The 25,319-nt window shown below is 42.7% G+C and overlaps 1 protein-coding gene across 3 annotated transcripts; it reads left to right on the top strand.

Moving 5' to 3' along the window:
* Positions 1–21,528: 21,528 nt before the first annotated feature.
* LOC109751768 (transcription factor BC1) lies at positions 21,529–23,925 on the top strand. Of its 3 annotated transcripts, none has more exons than XM_020310657.4 (8): positions 21,529–21,984; positions 22,090–22,230; positions 22,347–22,412; positions 22,524–22,592; positions 22,696–22,782; positions 22,894–23,037; positions 23,217–23,358; positions 23,588–23,925. In XM_020310657.4, the coding sequence occupies exons 1-7, from the start codon at positions 21,772–21,774 to the stop codon at positions 23,325–23,327; spliced, it is 831 nt and encodes a 276-aa protein (XP_020166246.3). In that variant the 5' UTR covers positions 21,529–21,771; the 3' UTR covers positions 23,328–23,358; positions 23,588–23,925. The 3 variants fall into 3 exon arrangements, with proteins under 3 accessions (XP_020166246.3, XP_040246557.2, XP_040246556.2); XM_040390623.3 differs by having other exon boundaries at positions 21,620–21,984; positions 22,897–23,037; XM_040390622.3 differs by having other exon boundaries at positions 21,625–21,984; positions 23,585–23,759.
* The last annotated feature ends 1,394 nt before the right edge of the window (positions 23,926–25,319 follow it).

Raw genomic sequence — 25,319 nt, 5'->3', positions numbered from 1 at the left:
CGAGGAAGAATGAAGACGAAGTGAAGACATAGCATTTATTTTGTTCTTCTTCTTCTATCATTGAGTCATAGGACCACCGTACTATTAAGAGGGGTATAGCCTTTCAAAGCTTTGATTCTCTGATGCTAAACCCAAATCCTATGAAAGTTGTGAGAGAAATCTCTGTGTGCTCTGACCAAATACTTGCCAGCAAGAGACTGTGATCTTCTTCGTTGTGAGAGATTTGCCTCGGACCGAGGAGTTAGCATTACTTGTTCCCCAAGTAATGTTACCATTGCTCCAAAATCCGACCATTTTGAACGTGTCAGTTGGCCATTGGCTGGGCCTCGTGTCCAAAATGGTCATTTCCCATCTCGGAAGGCTGCGGCTATAAATAGCCACCCCGCGCCGGCTTTGTCCAGTGGCTGTCCCGTTTGATTCTGAGAAGATTGTTGAGCAACCCCCTCTCTGAGCGATTTGAGTTTAAATTCCACCGACAGAAAAACCCTAGAATCGAAGAATTAGATAGTGGTTCAGCATCACTGGAATCTAACCTTAGTACGCTCCGCCTGTTACTCCCCCTGGATGGTTAGGTGTAAATTTCTTCAGAGACCAAGAGAGATTGTGGTTCTCGAAGAAGAAGTCTGTAAAGGTTTGGAGATCGCCTTCAAGTATCACCACGAGTAATCGACATCGGTTGACGAATCGATTGTCAAGGAGAATAGGGTGAAGAGAGTTTATCTTCCGTGTTAAGTCATAGCCCCTCCAACCAGACGTAGTCCTTGTGCAGAAGGATGAACTGGTCGAACAAATTCCTTGTCTCCTTCTAGCACCTGCGGTTACCTCTGTTACCCAAGTTTACTTTTGATACTTTCCATTTACTTAATTTACTTCGATGCATGTCTTGGCTTCTCTTCAGTTCTTCGTTGTAGTTCTTCTTAGCCTGTTTATTGTTTATTCCGGTGCTGGGTCCTGAGAGATTTAAGTTTTCCGAAGAAAATTTAAAACTCCCATTCACCCCCCTATGGTAGACATACTTCGTTCCTACAGAGGTGCCAAAGTAATCCAGGAGTGGATCACTATACAGCGGTCAAGAACATCCTGAAGTACCTAAAAACGACCAAGGATATGTTTTTCGTTTATGGAGGTGACGAAGAGCTTGTCGTAAATGGTTACGTTGATGCTAGCTTCGACACTGATCCGGATGACTCTAAGTCACAAATCGGATACATATTTATGTTGAATGGTGGAGCTGTCAGTTGGTGCAGTTCCAAATAGAGCATCGTGGCGGGATCTACATGTGAAGCGGAGTACATAGATGCTTCGGAAGCAGCACATGAAGGAGTCTGGATGAAGGAGTTCATATTCGATCTGGGTGTAATACCTAGTGCATCGAGTCCAATGAAAATCTTTTGTGACAACACTGGAGCAATTGCCTTGGCGAAGGAATCCAGGTTTCACAAATGAACCAAACACATCAAGTGACGCTTCAACTCCATTCGTGAAAAGGTCAATGATGGAGGCATAGAAGTTTGCAAAATACATACGGATCTGAATGTAGCAGACCTGTTGACTAAGCCTCTTCCGCGAGCAAAACATGATCAGCACTAAGACTCCATGGGTGTTAGATCCATTATAATGTTATCTAGATTATTGACTCTAGTGCAAGTGGGAGACAGAAGGAAATATGCCCTAGAGGCAATAATAAAGATTTTATTTTATATTTCCTTATTCATGATAAAAGGTTTATTATTCATGCTAGAATTGTATTGATCGGAAACTTAAATACATGTGTGAATACATAAACAAATACCGTGTCCCTAGTAAGCCTCTACTAGACTAGCTCATTGATCAAAGATGGTTAAGGTTTCCTAACCATAGACATGTGTTGTCATTTGATAACGGGATCACATCATTAGGAGAATGATGTGATGGACAAGACTCATCCGTTAGCTTAGCATATTGATCGTTCAGTTTATTGCGATTGCTTTCTTAATGTCAAATACATATTCCTTCGACTATGAGATTATGCAACTGCCGGATACCGGAGGAATACCTTGTGTGCTATCAAATGTCACAACGTACCTGGGTGATCATAAAGATGCTCTACAGGTATCTCCGAAGGTGTTTGTTGAATTGGCATAGATCGAGATTAGGATTTGTCACTCCGAGTATCGAAGAGGTATCTCCGGGCCCTCTTGCTAATACACATCATAAGAAGCCTTGCAAGCAAAGTGACTAAGGAGTTAGTTGCAAGATGATGTATTACGGAACGAGTAAAGAGACTTGTCAGTAACGAGATTGAACTAGGTATGAAGATACCGACGATCGAATCTCGGGCAAGTAACATACCGATAGACAAAGGGAATTACGTATGTTGTCATAAGGTTCAAATGATAAAGATCTTCATAGAATATGTAGGAGCCAATATGAGCATCCAGGTAGTGCTATTGGTTATTTACTAGAGAGGTGTCTCGGTCATGTCTACAGCTCTCAAACCCGTAGGGTCTACACGCTTAACGTTCGTTGACGATATAATGTTATATGAGTTATATGATTTGGTGACCGAATGTTGTTCGGAGTCCCGGATGAGATCACAGACATGACAAGGAGCTCCAGAATGGTCCGGAGGTAAAGACTGATATATAGGACGATGATATTCGGACACCGAAAGAGTTTCGGAGTGAATCGGCTAGTCATCGGGTCGTCGGAAGGGGTTCCAGACACCCCCGGTAGGTGTATGGGCCTAATGGGCCTTGGCTACTCCTCCCTCCCCCCACCTATATATATATATGTGGGAGGGGTGCCACACATAACCACGACAATCTCTTAGCCGTGTGCGGCGCCCCCCTCCACAGTTTTGTCCCTCGGTCATATTTCCGTAGTGATTAGGCGAAGCCCTGCAGAGATAGCTTCACCACCACCGTCATCACGCCGTCGTGTTGCCGGAACTTCCCATCTTGCTGGATCAAGAAGGCGAGGACGTCACCGAGCTGAACGTGTGCTGAATGCAGAGGTGTCTTACGTTCGGTACTCGATCGGTTGGATCGTGAAAAAGTACGACTACATCAACCGTGTTACTAAACGCTTCCGCTTACGGTCTACGAGGGTACGTAGACACACTCTTCCCTCTCGTTGCTATGCATTTCCATGGATAGATCTTGTGTGTGCACAGAATTTTTTTGTTTCCCATGCAACATTTCCCAACATAAACATATTATTTATTTAGTCTTGCATTGCACACAAGTAATATTTAATTTTCTAAGGGTTTAGGGTCACTGACATGTGGATCTCACATGTTAGCCCAGTATTTATGGAGCAAAATCCACGCCCTATGCCGAGTACCAGGGGAAGGATACTCGACAAATTTTGGGACACGTGGCAGCATCCGGGGAGCATTGTTTGACGAGTCCTGATACTTTGGTAAAGTCCTATGTGGAGAACCAGGCGCACAATACTCAGCATATACCTATGCCACAAGGCGACCGGCCGTGCACTGTGTTTGCAAAGCACTGGCACCAGACACTTGCAAACCAAGGTGCCATGTGGCATCACCATTTCCATCGATTGGCCATCGGACACCTTTATATTGCCGAGCACCCTCGCATGACACTCGGCAAAAGGTTTGCCTACCCGACAATCGACGCTCAACATACACCGTGTTGCCGACATGGTATAAGCCGAACAATCTTTGCTGAGTGTGACACTCGCCACAGCCGTTACCGAGTGTTTTTTGGCCATCGTAGAGAATTTCTGGTACTCAGCAAACAAGGTTTTCCCTACAGTGTACTCAAACACATGCGTTTGCCGGTGCCCACGAAAATGCATGGACCAAAAATACCCTCGATAGCTTTAATGTGCATGGACTTAACAAGCTTTTTGTTCACTTTTGATTTATGCAGATAATTCTTCCGTCTTATGTTGGAATTTGCTAGTGGGATTTTGGCCCAAAGCCCAACTAAAATTCTGAAATTCTATTGGCCCATTCATGCACACATGTGAGTGGTGTGAGTAAGACTAAAGTTTAGTCTCACCCCGGAAGTTGAGAGAGAGTTGCACCTCTTTATAAGATGAGCTCTTCTACCACTTGTATGAGCATGAGAAGAGGAGACCTACACGCGCGCTCCTCCTCCTCGCCACGACGCGCCACTCTGCGGGTTGTGGGAATGAGCCGAGCCGAGGACAGAGCTATGCATGTTGTTTATATTTTTGCTGCTCGGGGAACATTAATAAGTCATTAATTACTCGGCCGTTTCCGATTCTTTTGGATCGTGGGCTGTTACTTGGACGCGAGGTTTTCTCCACGACCTAGCCGGCCCGCATTATATAGTCAGGCAGACGTCTACCCCTAGCGGTAGTCACATCGTATGGTTCCGCACCATCATTCCAGATCATTGCGCCACCACGCAAGTCTTCTCCATCCCTCCTTTCGGCGTGCATCGCGAGAAGGGACAGCAGGCCTCCGGAACCCCGCCTCTCATAATCCTGTACGGGAGAGGGGCGATCAGATTTTTGGGGAGCGCACTCGCATGACTGCTGGCACTGACGACTTCACCAACGACGACTTCTTCCCCGACCTCGGCAACCTCATCCTCAACGACATGGGCGACTACATCAACGTCGGCGGTGCTGCTCCCGCTGCACCGTATGTGATTCTATCCTTCTTGTTCGAGATCATGGTAGAATTCATGTTTCTAGTATGCGCCCTAGATGTGATCTGTTCATCTACTATGCTAGTTCGCATGATTAGTTTAATCTATGCTAGTGCTGTCATGATTTATCTTCTGTTTATCAGGATTAAATCTCATAGTAATTTGCTCATATTTTCAACAATCCAAAAACCTGATTATAGGCAATTTACTCTGAGTGGGTTTGTTGCGCATCTGAAGCCGCCTACCTTTAAGGGGGTGCAATATAAGAGGTGGCGCACGAGAGCGGTTTACTGGTTCCAGACCATGTACAGCTATGACGCCACCAAGGGCAAGCCCGAGGGAAATTTTAATCCTGCACAGCAGGAAGCGTTTGAGAAGATCAATACCATCTTTAAAGGCGCCCTTCTAAGTGTTCTTGACGATTCCATTGTGGATTCATATATCTCGTTTGACAATGGCAAGGACATGTGGGTTGTGCTCGAGGCTAAGTTTGGGGCCTCGGACACCAGCAGCGAGTTGTACGTCATGGAGCAATTCTATGACTACAAGATGACTGATGAGCGCTCTATTGTGCATCAAGCTCATGAGATACAGTTGCTCGCAAAGGAACTTGATTACTTCAAGTGTGTGTTGCCATAGGCATCATTGCCAAGCTTCCACCTTCGTGGAACAATTTTGCTACTTCCCTGAAACACAAGAGACAGGAGTTTTCCGTTTCGGATCTCATTGGTACTCTTGATGTTGAAGAGAAGGCGAGAGCAAAAGACACACGTGCTCGAGTTGCCGAGGGAGCTTCTAGTGCCCACATGGTACAAAAGAAGAACTTCCAGCACAACAAGTTCAAAAATAACAAGCACAAAACTCAGGGCAAAGGCAAGTTTGATGCAAAGAACAAGCCATCACATCCCACCAATTTCAAGAAGAATTCTCATAAGAAGGGGAAGGGACTTTGCCATGTCTGTGGTGACCCTAATCACTGGACTCCAAAATTTCCTAACTACTTTGAGGAGCGCGAACATGAGAAGAGCGGCAAGTCCACTAATGTTGTCATCGGTGATACTTATATGAAGGAATCTGGGTACGGTATTCTTCCTACCATCCTTTCAGTATTTCAATCTCCTGATTGGTTAATTGACACCGGCGCCAATGTACATATTTGTGCTGACGCCTCCATGTTTTCTTCTTACCAGGTCACAGGGACTTCTCCCGTGCTGATGGGGAACGGGTCACATGCCATCATTCGAGGTGTTGGTACGGTCAATTTGAAGTTTACTTCGGGGGAGATCGTGCGTCTAAAGAACGTTCATCATGTGTCGTCCATCAATAAGAATCTCGTCAGCGGTTCCCGTTTATGTCGAGATGGTTTTAAGTTTGTTTTTGAGTCCAATAAAGTTGTAATTTCCAAGTGTGGACAATTTGTTGGAAAAGGCTATGAGTGCAGAGGCTTGTTCCGCCTATCTTTGTCAGATTGCACTAAAGTTATTAATAATGTTTGCCACAATGATGAGTCTAATATTTGGCATTCACGACTTTGTCATATTAAGTTTGGTTGCATGACGCGGATAGCCAATATGAGTTTAGTTCTGAAATTCACTACTGTCAAGGGCTCTAGGTGCCAAGTGTGTGTGCAAGCTAAGCAAGCTCGCAGGTCCGATAAGATTGCAGAGGCTAGAGACTTGGCGCCACTAGAGCTTATACATTCTGATCTCTGTGAGATGAATGGCGTCTTGACAAAAGGTGGAAAGAAATACTTCATGACGATGATTGATGACTCCACTAGATATTGTCATGTGTATCTTCTGAAATCAAAAGACAAGGCTCTAAATTTCTTCAAAAACTATAAAGCTGAAGCAAAGAACCAACTTGATCGAAAAATTAAACGGCTTAGGTCTGATCGTGGTGGAGAATAATTTTCCAATGAGTTTGATTTGTTTTGTGTGGAACATGGCATAATCCATGAGAGGACGCCTCCCTATTCACCTCAGTAAAATGGGGTGGCTGAAAGAAAGAACCGAACTCTAACTGATTTGGTTAATGCCATGTTAGACACATCGGGTCTCTCCAAGGCATGGTGGGGGGAGGCGCTAATGACTGCATGTCATGTCCTAAACCGAGTTCCCACAAAGCATAAGACCATGACTCCATTTGAGGAATTGGAAAGGAAAAGATTGAAACTCTCCTACCTACGTACTTGGGGTTGTTTGGCGAAAGTCAATATACCAATTCCCAAGAAGCGCAAGCTTGGACCCAAAAACTGTGGATTGTGTTATTCTGGGGTATGCTTTTTGTCGTGGACTTAACACGGCAGATGTCCTAGCAAAAGGACTTAGGTGTGGAGCCATCGGAGCTAGGTTAGCTTGAAGGGGTTGCACGGGACAAAGGACACAGAGAATTTACCCAGGTTCGGCCCCTCTCAACGAGGTAAAATCCTACTCCTGCTTTGAGTTGTATTGCTTGGGTTTCGATTACCAGGGAGCGAACACGCTTGACCTAGTCCTCGATGAGTTGTTTCTTAACCTTTCCCGCCGCCGGGTCTCACCTTTATATACACAGGTTGAGGCCAGGCGGCTTACAGAGTCCCGGTCAGTTCATACATCGTGACCGGCTCGGTTTGCAACTAATCATGATCTTACGATACAAGTTATCACATGGCGGCTCATGGGCCCCTATTCTAGGTCTTATCCAGGCCTGCCTCCATGAGTCACCACCTTCACACCTTGGGCTTTCATGGACTTCTTCATAATGAACCGTCAAAGGCATGACCCGGCCCCTCCTGGGCGGGTCATACCTAGGAGTTATATCCCCAACATTAGGCCCCAGGTTGAGTTGAACTTGTTCAAGTCAATCTTCACAATGTTAATTTGAACAGAACTGCACTCCGGTGTGAAAAGCTCCATTCGTACGTCTGTAACCCGCCATGACGTAATACCAGCAAACCTTGGTAACCCGCCATGACATCATGCATATTGATTTCGCAAAAAACCAAGTATATCTTTAACAAATCTTTATCATTAATAGCCTTCCCGAAAATCGAGGCCCCCTTCTTGTTAACCTAATAATCTTGTCTCCTCGATTTCTGTGCCAGCCACCTCATTTTTCCTTATAAATAGGGATAGGGGGGCCCTGGTTTCACTTTTATCCCCTGCCTCTGCGTCTTCTTCCTCGCGACCTTGCTGCTACTGAGCTCCGCCGCCGCCGTCCTCCTTCAGCGACGACCACGCCGGCCGCTGCATCAACCTGATTGGACCAGAGAAACGCTGCGCCCAACCGCTATTCATCAGCATTAGTAAGTCCCAACTTAACTCCCAAACAGATCTGCACTAGGGTTTTCACTTGCTCGTCGGTGTTCTTCACCGTTCTTCATGCTTCTCCTTTAAAACGAGTAGTTTTGATCTAAAAATAGCGCAGAGATTGCGCGGCACTAGTTTAGCATCGTTTCTCATCTCCAGTTACTCCCCCCTGACTGAGTTTCGATCTGAGCTTGCGAGTTCTTCTACTGCCATAGCCTTTAAGTTTAGGAATTATTTCTATTTCCGGGACCGCCGTAGATCCAAAATCATAAGCGAACCTTGTAAAACCTGTTTCTCCAGTACTTAGTAAAGTTTTTCTTCGCTCCAAATCTGTAGCTATTAGCCCTTCATGGCGGTTTAAATGATAACCTGTAACCCGCCAAGTGCCTGTCGGCTTAACTCTGAATCCCCTTTTGATCTGCCAATTTAATATTGACATAACCCGACTACACCTTGCTGGTTTAACCATGCTTTAAATCATCTTTTTTAGGCCTCGTACCACAAACATGACTAAGACCCTCACTTCCTGCGACTGGGTCCCTTCAATTGTCACAGAAGAAATGCTTGATGATTATATCAAAACAGGCATCTTGTCAGCAAAGAATATCATTCACTGGCGTGTTCCAAACCCAGATGAAGCTAGACCTCAGCCGAAGGAAAATGAGGTTATTGTTTTTGCTGATCACATAAACCGGGGTTTCTCAGCACCCGGGTCAAAATTCTTCCGTTATGTTCTGCATTTCTTTCAAATCCATCCCCAAGACATCGGACCCAATTCTGTTTCAAATATCTGCAATTTCCAAGTCTTCTGCGAAGTGTATCTTCAAGAAGAACCCAGCATTGAACTCTTCACATAGTATTATTACCTGAACCGACAAAATGAATTCACCGATGGGCCCAGCTTAGAGCTTGGCGGAGTCTCAATTCAACGGCGAAGAGACGCTATTTTTCCTTCTACTATGCTTCCAAGTCATCCTAAGGACTGGAATCAAACTTAGTTCTACTGCCAAGACACATCTCCAGCTGAAGAAAATCCTCTGTCGGGTTATCATGACCACTGGCTCAGCCCAAAGCACCCTCTTCCGGACCGGCTTACCACTGTTGAATGAGCCAAATATATGCCTACCTTTTCAAAGGTTAGAGCTTTGTTGGCCAAAGGGTTGACTGGCATCGAACTGGTCCGTTGCTGGGTTTGTTGGAGGGTTATGCCTTTGAGCCGCCGCCCCAGCTTAATGTGCACATACACCGGCGATGTCAAAGATCCACAGCGCCACTACCAAATACGTTTGACTGATAGAGCGATCAATGATATGACCAAGACCCTTCGTGGGGAAAGCTTGGAGAGCTGCAGCAAAGTGGGGTTGAATCCCTTTTGCAAACTTAACCCACCACCAGATGTAAGCTCTCCAATTCATTTACTTTGCCCACTGTTTATATAATCTGCATATCCCTTATCTTTTTGCGACTTATGCAGACTGAATCTGCTTTTTGGAACAAGAAGTACGAAGAGAAGGAGAAAGCGGCGAAACCGAGAGCCAAGACCAAAGCCCCTAAGAAGAATAAGAAGCAATCAACCGCCTTAGAGCTGTTTACCTTGAATAATGATGATGAGTCGGAGGTAGACCTTGACTCTCTTGGCTCTTTTTCCAATCATCTTATTGACACTAATTGCTATCAGGACGACGCCGAAACCAGCCAGGCGGGTGATGAAGAGGTAACTATTATTTCCTCTGACTCAGAGCCTTTGCCAAGACAGAAAATTTGACAAGTAATCCGGAAAGCAACAACATCATGAGAGCCGGTGCAGAACTCGGAATAGCGGAGGCGGAGAGCTATCCCCCGGGTTACCCAACACACCGGCCCCACGCAACCGCCGGAAAGAGGTGCCTCAAATTTCAAAACTCTTTTTATCCAAAGGCGGGTCTTGTTCGCCAACCACTTAATCCTTCCAACTCAAACTATCAGGGAACTTCTCACTCCTCTTCCGGCGACTCATCTCAAACCCAGCTGTCGGCTTTCAAGACTGCCCCTGGGTAATAACCTTTGTCTTTGTTGTTCATTGTTATATACATATACTGACCTTCTTCATCCTTTTCTTGCAGTGGGATAGCAAAGCCAAGCAAGAAGGCAAAAACAAATAAGCCGGCTGAGGACCCGAAAGTTCATGAGCCGGAAAAGCAAGTGTGAATATCTGAAGCCTCCGTGCAACATCCTCAGGAAATTACTGATGACCCTCCACCAGAGAACCCCGGCGCCTCCACAGACCCTATGAATATTGACCCTTTGGGTGCTGAACCGCCAAGTCCAATCAATCCTTTTGAGGGAAATGCTGAAGATGTTCTGATCACTGGTACTGGCTATAAAGAGCCAGGGAATCCTACCATCTTGGCTAAGCACTCTGCCAAGGAAGAATTGATTCAGAAGCGCAAGGTCAAGTTTGATATGGCCAACTATTCTCATATGGGCATCAGTGAATTGCTCTCTGGTTATCTCAGTCAAGTGCACACTACCCGTGATCTTGAGATTGGCATAGTCAAACAAATGCACCAGAAATATGAGGTACAAACTTCTGCTTCCTGTGTTAATATATTCCTTCAGCCCCCAAGTCTTAGTCAAGGAAAGATTTTAGTGAGTGTGACAAAGACTTCAATGAATATACCATAGCAAAAACTTTGAGCCATAGCCCCCATGAGCCAGCTTGCCTTGAAAGAAGATGAGCCGGATCATGTAGATTAGCTGCTGAATAAAATTTTACCTCATAGCCCTCACAGGCCGGGTTATCTTTGAAACAGATGAACCGGATTGGTCTGTCACTTTTCAAAAGAACTTCTGCACCCATTAGCCCCCAAGTGCCAAGTGCTATTGCTTGCAAAGGGCTTGGGACTTTTTCTGTTATTATATTGTAACATAGCTGCTTTTAACCTCTTGTCTATAGGAGGCCTCAACTCAAGTTGAATCTCAATTAGCTGATTTGAGGACCAGACTTGAACTGCAAGAGTCGGAGACCTGGAAAGTTGAGTCCAAGTTCAAATTTAGCTTGGATGAAATAGAAAAACTTAAAACCAGGTTTGATGCAGAAAGAGCCGCCTGGGCTGAAGAAAAGACTGCCTTAGTGTAGAGAGCAGAAAACGCTGAAGCTTCTTTGCAAGAGGTCACTAATATGTCTCCAATGTATCTATAATTTATGAAGTATTCATGCTGTTTTATTATCATTCTTGGATGTTTTACAATCATTTTATAGCAACTTTATATCATTTTTTGGGACTAACCTATTGACCCAGTGCCTAGTGCCAGTTGTTGTTTTTTGCTTGTTTTTTACATCGCATGAAATCAATATCAAACGGAGTACAAACACCGCGAAAATATTTGTGGATTTTTTATGGACCAGAAGACCACCAGTGGGCCAGAGCAGCACCTGCGGGTGCCTCGAGGGGGGCACAACCCACCAGGACGCGCCTGGGGGCCCAGGCGCGCCCAGGTGCGTTGTGCCCACCTCGGTGGCCTCCCGCACCCCCTCTTTGCCCTATAAAATCCCAAATATTGCAAAAACCCTCGAGGTTACCCTAGATCAGAAGTTCCGCCGCCGCAAGGCTCTGTAGCCACCGAAAACCAATCTAGACCCCATTCCGGCACTCAGCCGGAGGGGAAGATCATCATCGGTGGCCATCTTCATCATCCCGGCGGCCACCACGATGAGGAGGGAGTATTCCACCCTCGGGGATGAGAATTTGTACCAGTAGCTATGTGTTTAATCTCTCTCTCTCTCGTGTTCTTGAGATGTCACGATCTTGATGTATCGCAGGCTTTGTTAATATAGTCGGATCATATGGTGTTTTCCCTCTCTACCTTGTTGTGATGAATTGAGTTCTTCCCTTTGAGATTTTGTTGTTATCGGATTGAATACTTTTATTGATTTGAGAACACTTGATATACGTCTTGCAATTGAATACTCGTGGTGACAATGTGGTATCGTATTGATTCACTTGATATATGTTTTGGCACTCAACTCGCGGATTCCCGATGTGACATTGGGGTAATATATGCATAGGGGTTGATGCACGTTCTTGTCTTTGTTCTCCGGTAGAAATCTTGGGGCACTCTTTGAAGTTCTTTGTGTTGGATTGAGTATTATGAATATGAATTTTCTTTGGTGTTATTTTAGTTTGAACTCTAGGATATATCGAACGGAAAGAATAGCTTTGTGTTATTCTAGTACGAACTCTTGAATAGATCGAACGGAAAGAATAGCTTTGAGGTGGTTTCGTACCCTACAAAAAATTTATTCTTATGTTCTCCGCCAGATAGGAACTTTGGAGTGATTCTTCATCGCACTTTGAGGGGTGGTTATATGATCCAATTATATTAGCACTATTGAGAGATTGCACTAGCGAAAGTACGGACCCTAGGCCTCATTTTCAAGCATTGCAATACCATTTCTGTGCCCGTTTACTATTTGCTACGTTGCTGTTTTTCTTTATTCAGATTATAAAAATATATTTCTACCATCAATATTACACTTTTATCACCATATCTTCGCCGAACTAGTGCACCTATACAATTTGCCATTGTATTGGGTGTGTTGAGGACACAAGACATTTCTTGCATTTGGTTGCAGGGTTGTTTGAGAGAGACCATCTTCATCCTACACCTCCCACGGATTGATAAACCTTAGGTCATACACTCGAGGGAAAATTGCTACTGTCCTACAAAACTCTGCGCTTGGAGGCCCAACACGAGTCTACAAGTATAAAGCTGCAAAGTAGACATCAAGCTCTTTTCTGGCGCCGTTGTCGGGGAGGTTAGGTAAGCAGCACTCAGATCCCGTCAATGAAGCTCTTTTCTGGCGCCGTTGCCGGGGAGGTGAGTGCTTGAAGGTGTATCTTTAGATCTTGCAAACGAATCTTTCAGTTTCTTGTTTATCACTAGTTTGGTTTATAAAAGAAAACTACATAAAAATGGAATTGAGATTGCGTCATATTATTGATCATCTTTATAATATTTTTCTTGAAAATGATGGTTCAGAAAATTGTGCTCAATTGTTAGAAGAAGAAGTCAATAAAATGTTTGGCACAAAATATTTAAATGATGAGCATGATTGCAGTGTTGTTAGTATGAATTCTTTGAATATCCAAGATGCTAATGATATGCAAAGTTACAAGCTTGGGGATGCTATATTTGATGAAGATGATATTTTTACTCCCCCAAGTTTTGATGAGAAAATTTATTATGATGAAAGCATGCCTCCTATTTATGATGATTATATTGATGAAAGTGGGTTTGGAAGAGTTTCAACTCTAGGTAGTGATCCCACTATTTTGGAGGGTGTTGAATCTTGTTACAATATTGAAAAAAGTGGATTTGGAGAGGTCATGACTTTATTTAGTGATGAATCCACAATTTCGGAAGAGGCTTCAATTGACTATGAGAACAAGGTTGCTATCTATGATGATTATGGTGATGACATGTATGCTATATTGAATAATGATATCCATGAAACTTGTCATCATGATATTAATTTTCAATCTCATGATAGTTATTTTGTTGAGTTTGCTCCCACTACTATTGATGATAAGAAATTTGCTTATGTGGAGAGTAATAAGTTTTATATGGTTTTGTGTCAGGAAAAGAATGCTTTATGTGATGGTTATATTGTTGAATTCATTCATGATGTTACTGAAAATTATTATGAGGGAGGAACATATGCTTGTAGGAATTGCAATAATATCAAGTTTCCTCTCTATGTGTTGAAACTCTTGAAGTTGTGCTTGTTTGCCTTCCTATGCTAGTTGATTCTTGTTCCCATAAATTGTTTGATCACAAAATCCCTATGCATAGGAAGTGGGTTAGACTTAAATGTGCTTGCCATCTGCTTCATGGTGCTCTCTTTGTGTTTCAATTCTTATCTTTTATGCGAGCATCATTGAAATCATCATGCCTAGCTAAAAGGCATTAAAGAAAAACGCTTGTTGGGAGACAACACAACACTTTTACCTACTATTTTTGTATGTTCACATGATTATGCTACTGTATTGATCATGTTTTATTGCTTTTGTTTCAATAAAGTACCAAGTAAAGCCTTTGGGATCATGTTGGGTGATAGTTGATTTGATCTTGCTGAAAAACAGAAACTTTTGCGCTCACGAAAATAATTCTCATCTTCAAAAGAAGAGTGATTTTGAGTTGATTCTTTTTGAAGATGATTAATATACAAATTTCGCACGTGGTCCTAAGTTTTTCATAATTTTTGGAGTATCAGAAGTATGGTTTGAGTACAGATTACTACAGACTGTTCTGTTTTTGACAGATTCTGTTTTCAATATATAGTTTGCTTGTTTCCTAGTTTCTATGGCTTATATTGCTCAATATAAATTGTGGAAATGATATGATACAGTAGGCATTGTATGGAAACAATTATGAATCTTGTCTTTGACAGTACCAAAGTAAAATGGTTTGCTCTTTATCATACTAACCTATCTCACGAAGTTCCGTTAAAGTTTTGGGTGAGATGTCGATATGAGGAGAATAAGGAGTGACAAGACCCTAAGCTTGGGGATTCCCAAGGCACCCCAAGGTGATATTCAAGGAAGATCCAAGCAACTAAGCTTGGGGATGCCCCGGAAGGTCTCCCCTCTTTCGTCTCCAACAATATTGGTAACCTTACTTGGAGCTATATTTTTATGCGTCACATGATATGATTTTTGCTTGGAGCGTCATTTTCTTTCGTTAGGATTTACTTTCTGTTATTTATAATAATGTTTTGCAACTTTCTTTTCAATAAAAGTAGCAATGACAGCCTTTACCATGCTTATTTTGCAAGTATACATGTTTCTGTTTGAAAACGGAAAGTTTTCCGTTGTTGCAAAAATTCCCTAGAAAAGTCAGAACGTGATAAAATGTTGAAACTTTTTTGCAAAATAAGCTCTGATAAATTTTCTACAGGGTGGTAAATTTTCATAATCTTTGGAGTTTAAGAAGTAGTGATACTCTTGCATTCTTTAGACTGTACTGTTTTGGCAGATTGCTGTTATGTTTGGATTGTTTGCATATGTTTGCTTGTTTAATGATTCTATTTGAGGATAAGAGTGTTAAATATGCAGAGGCATTTAGTATGGAATGTTGAATAATAATTTTATTGATTTTCTACAGTAGTGAATGATAAGATTTTTGCATTGGTTTATACTAACTTATCTCACGAGTTCTTGTTGAGTTTTGTGTGGATGAAGCTTTTGAGATTTAGGAAAACCGTGATATGAGAGGAATTAAGGAGACACAAAAGCTCAAGCTTGGGGATGCCCAAGGCACCCCAAGATAATATTTCAAGGAGTCTCAAGCATCTAAGCTTGGGGATGCCTACCTTTCTTCAACAATTATCGGTTAGTATCGGTTGAGCCTAAGTTTTTTTGCTTCTTCACATGATGTGTGCTATTCTTAGATCTGAAAGTTTTTGCTTGTTGTTTTAATAAAATACTTAGATCTAAAAGTTTTTAAATAAGAGAGAGTCCACAATTAGCTACCTGTTTACTTAACTACTCGCTTGATCTTCACTTATATCATTTTGGAGTAGCTTGTCATTTACTCTTGTGCTTCACTTTAATCCTATGAGTAAATTGTTGAATAAATTGAATGTCATGAAGTTGAAATCATATCATGCCTAGTCGTAGCTTCACATTGGGTTTAGAAAGTGAAATCTTTTGAGGCTTGACAGTCACAATATTGGTCATACAAGCAATTCATGAATGATTAGTAGAAGGAAGAGAACTTTCACATGCAAATACACTATCTTGGAAATTTTTTGTGATTGTGAGCCCCATAAAAATATTATATGCCAAAATTGTTGACGTTGGACAAGGAAGGCAACGTAATGATTTATGTTTGTTCATATACACATAGAAGTTATATTGTCATAGATCCTTCAACATGTGGTGCTTGCCCCCCATCTTTGCTAGCCAAAAATTCCGCGCCAAGTAGAGATACTACTTGTGCATCCAAAAACCTTAAACCCAAATCTTATTTTCAAGAGTCCACCATACCTACCTAAGGATTGAGCAAGATCCTTCAAGTAACTTGTCATCGGTGCAATAAGGCAATAAAAATTGCTTCTAAAAGTGTTAGATCATTTAGTGTAAGAGAAAATTAAGCGTTGTACGAACTTGTGATGGCAAAGAATAAAAGCGACAAACTGCATAATAAAGGTTGCTATCATAAGGGGCAATATAACGTGACGTTCTTTTGCACTAAGGGGTTGAGCATACAAACAAAAAGCGCATGGCAATCTCTGCTTCCCTCTGCGAAGGGCCTATCTTTTACTTTTTAGTATTTACTTTTATGCAAAAAGTCAAATTATTTCTCTCTATTCCTTTTTATTTTTCTCTTTTGGCAAGCATCATGTGGTGAGGAAGTGGGTTAGACTTAAATGTGCATAGTTTGATCATGCTAGTTGATTCTTGTTCCCATAAATTGTTTGATCACAAAATCCCTATGCATAGGAAGTGGGTTAGACTTAAATGTGCTTGCCATCTGCTTCATGATGCTCTCTTTGTGTTTCAATTCTTATCTTTTATGTGAGCATCATTGAAATCATCATGCCTAGCTAAAAGGCAATAAAGAAAAGCGCTTGTTGGGAGACAACCCAACACTTTTACCTACTATTTTTGTGTGTTCACATGATTATGCTACTGTATTGATCATGTTTTATTGCTTTTGTTTCAATAAAGTGCCAAGTAAAGCCTTTGGGATCATGTTGGGTGATAGTTGATTTGATCTTGCTGAAAAACAACAACTTTTGCGCTCACGAAAATAATTCTCATTTTCAACAGAAGAGTGTTTTGAGTTGATTCTTTTTGCAGAAGATTAATATAAAAATTTCTCACGTGTTCCTAATTTTTTCATAATTTTTGGAGTAGCAGAAGTATGGTTTGAGTACAGATTACTACAAAATTTTCTATTTTTGACGGATTATGTTTTCAATGCATAGTTTGCTTGTTTCCTAGTTTCTATGGCTTATATTGCTCAATATAAATTGTGGAAATGATATGGTACAGTAGGCATTGTGTGGAAACAGTTATGAATCTTGTCTTTGACAGTAGCAAAGTGAAATGGTTTGCTCTTTATCATACTAACCTATCTCACGAAGTTCCGTTAAAGTTTTGTGTGATTGAAGTTTTCAAGTTTTGGGTGAGATGTCGATATGAGGAGAATAAGGAGTGACAAGACCCTAAGATTGGGGATGCCCAAGGCACCCCAAGGTGATATTCAAGGAAGATCCAAGCAACTAAGCTTGGGGATGCCCCGGAAGGAATCCCCTCTTTCGTCTCCGACAATATTGGTAACCTTAATTGGAGCTATATTTTTATTCGTCACATGATATGATTTTTTGCTTGGAGCGTCATTTTCTTTCGTTAGGATTTGCTTTCGGTTATTTATAATAATGTTTTGCAACTCTCTTTTCAATAAAAATGTCAACGATAGCCTTTACCTACTCCATCTAGTGAGGAATTTGTTGTAATTCCTGAACCCACCATTGCGATGGAACACGTTGAGAATCCTGTTGGGGATGACAATGAAACTCCTGTATGGAGTAAGAGACAGAGGACCACAAAGTCCTTTGGTGATGATTTCATTGTGTACCTCATGGATGACACACCCAGGACTATTTCAAAAGCCTATGCATCTTCAGATGCTGACTACTGGAAGGAAGTTGTCTGTAGCGAGATGGATTCCATCTTAGCTAACGGAACCTGGGAAATCACTGGTCGTCCTTATGTGTGCAAACCTGTAGGATGTAAGTGGGTGTTCAAGAAAAACCTTAGACCTGATGGTATGATTGAAAGGTACAAGGCACGGCTAGTGGCTAAGAGTTATACCCAGAAAGAAGGTGAATACTATTTTGATACTTACTCACCTGTGGCTAGACTGACCACTATTCGGGTGCTACTATGACTGGCTGCCTCACACGGTCATCTCGTTCATCAAATGGACGTTAATACGGCTTTCCTCAATGGAGAGTTGAAGGAGGAAATTTACATGGATCAGCCCGATGGTTTTGTAGTACTTGGTCAGGAAGGAAAGGTGTGGAAGTTATTAAAGTCTTAAACATGCTCCTAAAGAGTGGTATGAGAAGTTCGAAAGAACATTAACTCCTGCATGCTTTGAAGTAACCGATGGTGACAAGTGTGTGTACTATCGCCATGGTGGGGGCGAAAGAGTTATTCTTTGTCTGTATGTCGATGACATACTGATCTTTGGAACCAAACTTGATTTAATCAAGGAGGTTAAGGATTTCTTATCTCGCTGTTTTGAGATGAAGGATCTAGGAGTAGCTGATGTTATCTTAAACATCAAGCTGTTGAGAGATGAGAATGGTGGGATTACACTGCTTCAGTCTCACTATGTGGAAAAGGTCTTGAGTCGTTTTGGGTATAGTGACTGCCAGCCTTCTCCAACTCCATATGATGCTAGTTTGTTGCTTCGAAAGAATCAACGGATTGCTAGAGATCAACTGAGATACTCTCAGATTATTAGCCCGCTTATGTATTTGGCGAGTGCCACGAGGCCTGACATCTCGTTTGCTATGAGCAAACTGAGCCGGTTTGTGTCAAAACCGGGAGATGATCATTGGTGTGCTCTTGAGAGAGTTATGCACTACTTGAAAGGCACTGCGAGCTATGGGATTCACTACACCGGGTATCCAAGGGTACTGGAGGGTTATAGTGACTCAACCTGGATATCTGATGCTGATGAGATTAAGGCCACAAGTGGTTATGTTTTCACACTTAGTGGTGGCATTGTTTCCTGGAAGTCTTGCAAGCAGACCATCTTAACGAGGTCAACTATGGAAGCAGAACTCACAGCATTAGACAGCCACTGTTGAAGCAGAGTGGCTTCGTGAGGTCTTGAGGACTTACCTATGGTTGAAAAACCAATACCCCCTATCCTGATGAACTGTGATAATCAAGATAAACAGTTCTAAGGACAATATGAAGTCCTCAAGGCATGTGAAGAGGGGACTAAAATCTGTCAGAAAATTGAGGAACTCCGGAGTTATTACGTTGGATTATATCCAAACATCGAAAAACTTGGCAGATCCCTTCACAAAGGGTTTATCACGTAATGTGATAGATAATGCATCGATGGAGATGGGTTTGAGACCCATCGCATGCATTGTCCACAGTGGTAACCCACTCTATGTGATCGGAGATCCCGTGAAGTAGAAGTGGGAGACAAGCTGTTGGTCAGCTGGGAGGAGAGTATCCCTGTGTTAATTATCCCACTCCGTGAAGATGCAATACTCTCCTGATTTGCGTGGCAAGTTGATACTTATCTTAATGTGTTCCAAGTGGCTTATTCGGGTAAGCAGAGATGTTGCCCTGCAGAGCATCTCCTGAGGAACACACCTATATGAATTCGACTCTTAACGTCGTAGTCTGTGAGAATTGGGTGCTCTCTAATAAATTCATGAAAGACCCTGGAGTATGACGTATACGCTCCACCCGCGGGGAAGCCTTGCGGCAGCCCAGTATCGGTCAAGAATTTATGTGAAACTAGTCTCGCAGAAAACTTGTAGTTCAAAGCATGGTCCCTATTCAAGTTGTGATCTAGTCTAGCATAAACCTCTAAGTGGGAGTTCAACTTTACAGTCTCCACTGAGCACCGGTATATAAACAATGATTTGGAACTAAATGATGAAATGTGCCAATGAGAGTTTGTGGGGGATTGTTGGAATTTGCTAGTGGGCTTTTGGCCCAAAGCCCAACTAAAATTCTGAAATTCTCTTGGCCCATTCATGCACACATGTGAGTGGTATGAGTGAGACTAAAGTTTAGTCCCACCCCGGAAGTTGAGAAAGAGTTGCACCTCTTTATAAGGTGAGCTCTTCTACCACTTGTATGAGCATGAGAAGAGGAGACCTACACAAGCGCTCCTCCTCCTTGCTCGCCACGCCTCGTCACGACGCGTTGTGCCACGCTGCGGGAATGAGCCGAGCCGAGGACAGAGCTATGCACGTTATCTATATTTTTGCTGCTCGGGAATAACAATAAGTCTTAATTAATAATTAATGGACACGTTAATTACTCAGCCGTTTCCGATCCTTTTGGATCATGGGGCTGTTACTTGGACGTGGGGTTTTCTCCCCGACCTACCCGGCCCGCATTATATAGTCAGGCAGACGTCTACCCTAGCCGCAGCTGCATCATATGGTTTCGCACCACCGTTCCAGAGCATTGCGGCGCCACGCAAGTCTTCTCCATCCCTCCTTCCGGCATGCACCGCGAGAAGGGACAGCAGGCCTCCGGAACCCCGCTTCTCGTGATCCTGTACGGGAGAGGGGCGATCAGGTTTTTGGGGAGCGCACTCGCACGACTGCTAGCAGCGACGACTTCGCCAACGACGACTTCTTCCCCGACCTCGGCAACCTCATCCTCAACGACATGGGCGACAACGTCAACGCCGGCGGTGCTGCTCCCGCTGCACCGTATGTGATTCTATCCTTTTTGTTCGAGATCGTGGTAGAATTCATGTTTTTAGTATGTGCCATAGATGTGATCTGTTCATCTATTATGCTAGTTCGCATGATTAGTTTAATCTCTGCTAGTGCTGTCATGATTTATCTTCTGTTTATTCGGATTAAATCACGTAGTAATTTGCTCATATTTTCAACATCTTATCGCACCTTTCTTATAATAATAGTTTACAGAGGAAGTACAATACACTAGAGGAAAAATCCCTCCCCAAATTGTGCGTGTACTGTTTATCGCACACGACCTCGCTATGTAGAAATAGCCAATTTCCATTTTAAAAAGGAAGTTCTAGTATTCCTTTCAATTAGTAAGTTAATTGACATACTCTTTATATTATAATAAGAAATAGTTGATTCCCAGCTGACTGAGAATTAGCGAAACTGTATACTTAATCCTATTTCATCCAGACAACCCCCCCTCCTTCTGATCAAACTACAATTCCCAGGAAAGTACTATCTGCATTCTGCAATGCGGTCAAAACCACAAACGGAAAGAAAATTAACACGTGCCCGGCGACTGACATGGATGGAAGCGGTAGTATTCTCACCGAGAAGACTCTTTTGACTACCGTCCGAAAAACTCTGTCACAGCACTTGAGTATTATGTAGTTAATACTCACTGTCATGGGGGGTTTCAGGCTTTCAGCTTGCAGTTATTGATGCAGCGACTTTATATGCACAGAACAGTGAGCAGGTTATCTTTTAGGAGCACTTAATTACCTTTGCAGGTTATGTCTCAGAAGGTAGCTAGATTTAAAGTCAGAAGCTTTTCTCTGGGACAAGAGGATATCAGTAGTCAATTGACCAAGCTAATGCACGTACTTAAACAAATTATCTCTTTACAGAGGGAGTAATTTGTAGGGAAAATGCGTAGCCTGTAGCCAAAGTAGGAAAAATGTGTTGTGTGCTTCCACACTCAGCTTGGGAGACAGAAAAGAGAAAGGGGCTCCTACCTATCAGATTAAAACACCCCAGCCCCTCCCCCACCCCACAAAAATTTCCTAGTATCAACTAAACTCATATATGATGGGCATCTCCTCCATTATTAATTCCCATCCTACAACAAGAGACATGGGGGCCCTTTCTCAACACTGCCCACACTGCCATCTTCTCCATTAATAGAGATGCAGTGATGATTTGGTCTTATCATGCAACTCTCCCACCTCCTCCTCTCTCTCTACCATTATACCCCTCCCCAACTTTTATATAAACCGGCAGCAGGGACATCAAGGAGCCAAAAACTTTGTTGGCCCTTCTCTGAACCCCTCCTCCTTGCCAAGAAAACCTCATCTGCAACACAAGGGGTAGCTAGCTAGCTAGTGGCTGTTGGGAAATGGCAGGATTCTCACACCTCCCCCAGCAGATGGAGTATGGCCTCGCCAATGCCGGCAGCTTCTTGCTCTGCCATGGCAACCCTGAGGATGCAGCCGCCTCACTGGAGGGCTCGTCTGGTGTTCTTGACACTCCTCTTGTGGCCACTGCTTCTGTGGAGAAGAAGAGGAAGCCCAAGGAAGACACTGCCAGCCTCAACTCTGCCCACTCCAAGGTACTCCATAGCATATATGGAAGCTTCCATGATTGTTCTGAAACATATTTATCATTATTGCTGTTGCTTATGGATTTTCCTGTTTGTGACTGAAAAATAATTTAGGAAACCAAGGAGAGTACCAGGAAGAGGGGAGGCAAAAAGCAGGGCAAGGAGATGGATGAGGAGGAGGAGGAACCAAAGGGGTACATCCATGTGAGGGCAAGGAGAGGGCAGGCAACAGATAGCCACAGCCTTTCAGAGAGGGTACTACTGCTCTTCTTCACTATCTTTTCTCTTCTGTGGTTGTAGCTATCTTAGCTTGGTTTTTGGGGCCTATTTTTGTTACTCATATGCTGTGGCATTTTGTTTTCTTGCTTCAGGTGAGGAGGGAGAGGATCAGTGAGAGGATGAGGATGCTGCAGTCCCTGGTCCCTGGCTGTGACAAGGTTATAAGTTAGTTGACCACTCCTAATTAGAATCACCGCTGCACTTGAAATAACTTGTTGTGCATGGGGTACTAACTTTGGAAGGAAAAATGTGCACTGATTTGTGTATAGGTCACTGGGAAGGCTCTCATTTTGGATGAGATCATCAACTATGTGCAGTCACTGCAAAACCAAGTTGAGGTACCCAAGTTAGAAAAAACTATCGACATTTATATATATAGGAAAGGCACTCAAGCCTTGGAGATGTCCTCAGTTAATTAACAAGTTCTCATTTGTCATTCAGTTCCTGTCCATGAGGATTGCTTCCCTGAGCCCTGTGGTGTATGGTTTTGGCATGGAGAGTGGGGCTGCCTTCAGTGACCAATCACAAGTACGGGGAAATCAATATGCTCGAACATATATATTCATTATGATAGACCATATATTTCTTATCTTTCTGATTCAAAACTTACACATTTTGGAAATAACTTTGTTGTTTCAGAAGATTGAAGGCATGTTCCATGACGCAGCGGCATTGCCTACTGGTCCTCCCATGAACAGATCATCTAGCCCAGCTCCATCTCAGGCCATGATGGACACAGGCACCTCCTCCTCCTCCCCACCCTACTCACTTCAAGGCACCCAGGTTTGGCCATTTCTCTCTCTCTCTCTCTCTCTCTCTCTCTCTCTCTCTCTCTCTCTCTCTCTCTCTCTCTCTCTCTCTCTCTCTACATGATCGATCATTCAGGACCCAATTCCAAAGCACTGTTCAATGTACATCCCTGCCGTGCTGATGAGGCTGCCCATGTGTGCATGATTTTCCAGGACAACGGCAGCAGCAGCAGCAGCTACATGATGCAAACAGTAGGTGAGCCAAGGCACGAACTGTTCAATCAAGTGATGTTCAGTAACTACATGTGCTCCTTCCAGCAGTGAAAGGGAGGACCCTACATTTGACAACGTCTAGGTAAAGTGATATGATTCTGCACTTAAGTTTCAGTAAAAGTAGGCATCATACCACTGTGGAACTAAAATTAATTACTAGTAGCATCCTGTGCAATGCACACATCTTTGTGCAATATAAAAATAATAATACAGTACTTGATACTCAGATTAACTTTTTACCCAGATGATTAGTTCTAATCTGATTTGTATATATGCTCTCATCTCTCTCTCTTTGCGTTTGTGATTAGCAGGGGAGAGGAAATAATGCTGGCCAGGGTGGTGATTGAGTTGAAGCACCAGATGAGTTTGAGATGTTGGATGATCTAGTGATCCATCCCCTTGTCTGGTGGCATGCATGCAGCAGTAGAGATCAGTGAAGTACTAGCAACTAGAGTTATTAATTGATTAGCAGTAGAACCAGAGAGGCTTGTGTTGTACTAGTAGCTAGCATCTTTCCAAGTGATATGCCTTGCCATCGCCCGTTGTACTCTACTAGCTTAGACAAAAGATGTTTATGATTGGATCATTTGTTTATATAAAAGAGGGCCATTTCTGCTGTGACAAAACACAATTGACTCTTGGACAAAAACAGTCTCAGTTCATCTCACTTCTGAACATACAGTATGATCATTTCAGCGCTCTAATATTTACATGCACCTAGCTACTTGTAAAGTTCCAGTATATATACTAGTATCATTTTACGCGGAAATACCCAGTGTGTCTCGGGTCCCAATGGACCTGGATTGGAAAAACTAATTTAGTATATTCAAAGAGTCAAAAATTCCTTCAACCTTTTGGAATCAAACATGATCTGGTATTACACCTCGTGGAAAAGGTTCCGCGAGGAAATAGCTTCGACCGGCTCCACTGCTAAAACAAAAATAAAAAATTGTGAATACAAAAAGCGTGATTTTTTATAAGGGAAATATATTAATATCGTGAAGATACCAATTACACCCAATCTCTGCACCAACATGATGCCCAAAGACATCAAGAATGCACACAGCCAAGAAAAAAATAAAAAAGAGAGAAAGAGAAAACAAAGACCCCATCTTGGTGATGAAACTCGCAACAACAGCACTCTAACCACCACCGAAGACAACACCCGAACCACAAAAAGATTCTCCAAAAGCAACGCCTCCAAGAAGAAAAAATCCACAAGCGTTGTCGTCGTCCGATCGATGCAAAAGCGTGAATAGTAACCTTTATATAGTGTTGATTTTGTTTTTGTCTGCCCAGAATACCATGAAAGTCATTCATTCGCGAAACTTTTCACGCGAGTGTAACACCTGATCATGTTTGATTCCAAAAAAAATACAGAATTTTTGTAAGTCTTTTTGAATTTTCTAAATTATTTTTTCAATTCTGGCGCATTGGCACCGAGACCCAAAGATTCACGTCGCATTTTACACTGATAATTGAGTAGGTAGAAGTAAATGTGGCTGTGGCATTAGGTAGAGGTCCCTCCCTGCATGGGCATTCAATTTTTAGCAAGCTAGCTCTCGTTCTTCTTCAGACTGATTGGAGATGGACCTGTACGTACGTACCTACGTACATCCCGAACAGTTTTGTGTGAACCCTAAATGCAACAGCATAGTGATAGTACACAGTTACACACCGCCTCTTCCAATCCACCAACATTATTGGCAATAGTGGCCCCTCTAATCACGATTTGTTGTGTTTGACGAAAGAGAAACCGGACACATCGCACGATCTGTCATGTCGGCCACTGCATCACAGCTTCACGTCACGTAACTTTCATATGAGGTGGTGGAAAATATATAGCGAGTATATATATCAAGGAGAAATATATAGCGACAATATCTTTTACATTAAAAAAGAACGTAAATGGTAGGAAAAAACACTTAATTGTACGGTGAGATTACGCAATGATCCAAGGGTCTTTAACCGAGATGGTCCATTATCATATAAATAGGTACTACTTCTTTTGATTCACATGAAATGTGGTATATGACTTGTGGT

This window comes from Aegilops tauschii, chromosome 5 (genome assembly GCF_002575655.3).
Source record: "Aegilops tauschii subsp. strangulata cultivar AL8/78 chromosome 5, Aet v6.0, whole genome shotgun sequence".
NCBI classification, from domain to species: domain Eukaryota; kingdom Viridiplantae; phylum Streptophyta; class Magnoliopsida; order Poales; family Poaceae; genus Aegilops; species Aegilops tauschii.
The sequence above is the reverse complement of the archived record's forward strand: the minus strand, read 5'-3'. Positions and strand labels throughout refer to the sequence as shown.

Bases quoted from the DNA above. Each gene is read 5' to 3' on its own strand.
- LOC109751768 (XM_020310657.4), top strand. From the start codon at position 21,772: ATGGCAGGATTCTCACACCTCCCCCAGCAGATGGAGTATGGCCTCGCC. The intron at 22,413-22,523 runs GTTATAAGTTAG...ATTTGTGTATAG, and splicing joins TGGTCCCTGGCTGTGACAAG to GTCACTGGGAAGGCTCTCAT. The intron at 23,038-23,216 runs GTTTGGCCATTT...ATGATTTTCCAG, and splicing joins ACTCACTTCAAGGCACCCAG to GACAACGGCAGCAGCAGCAG.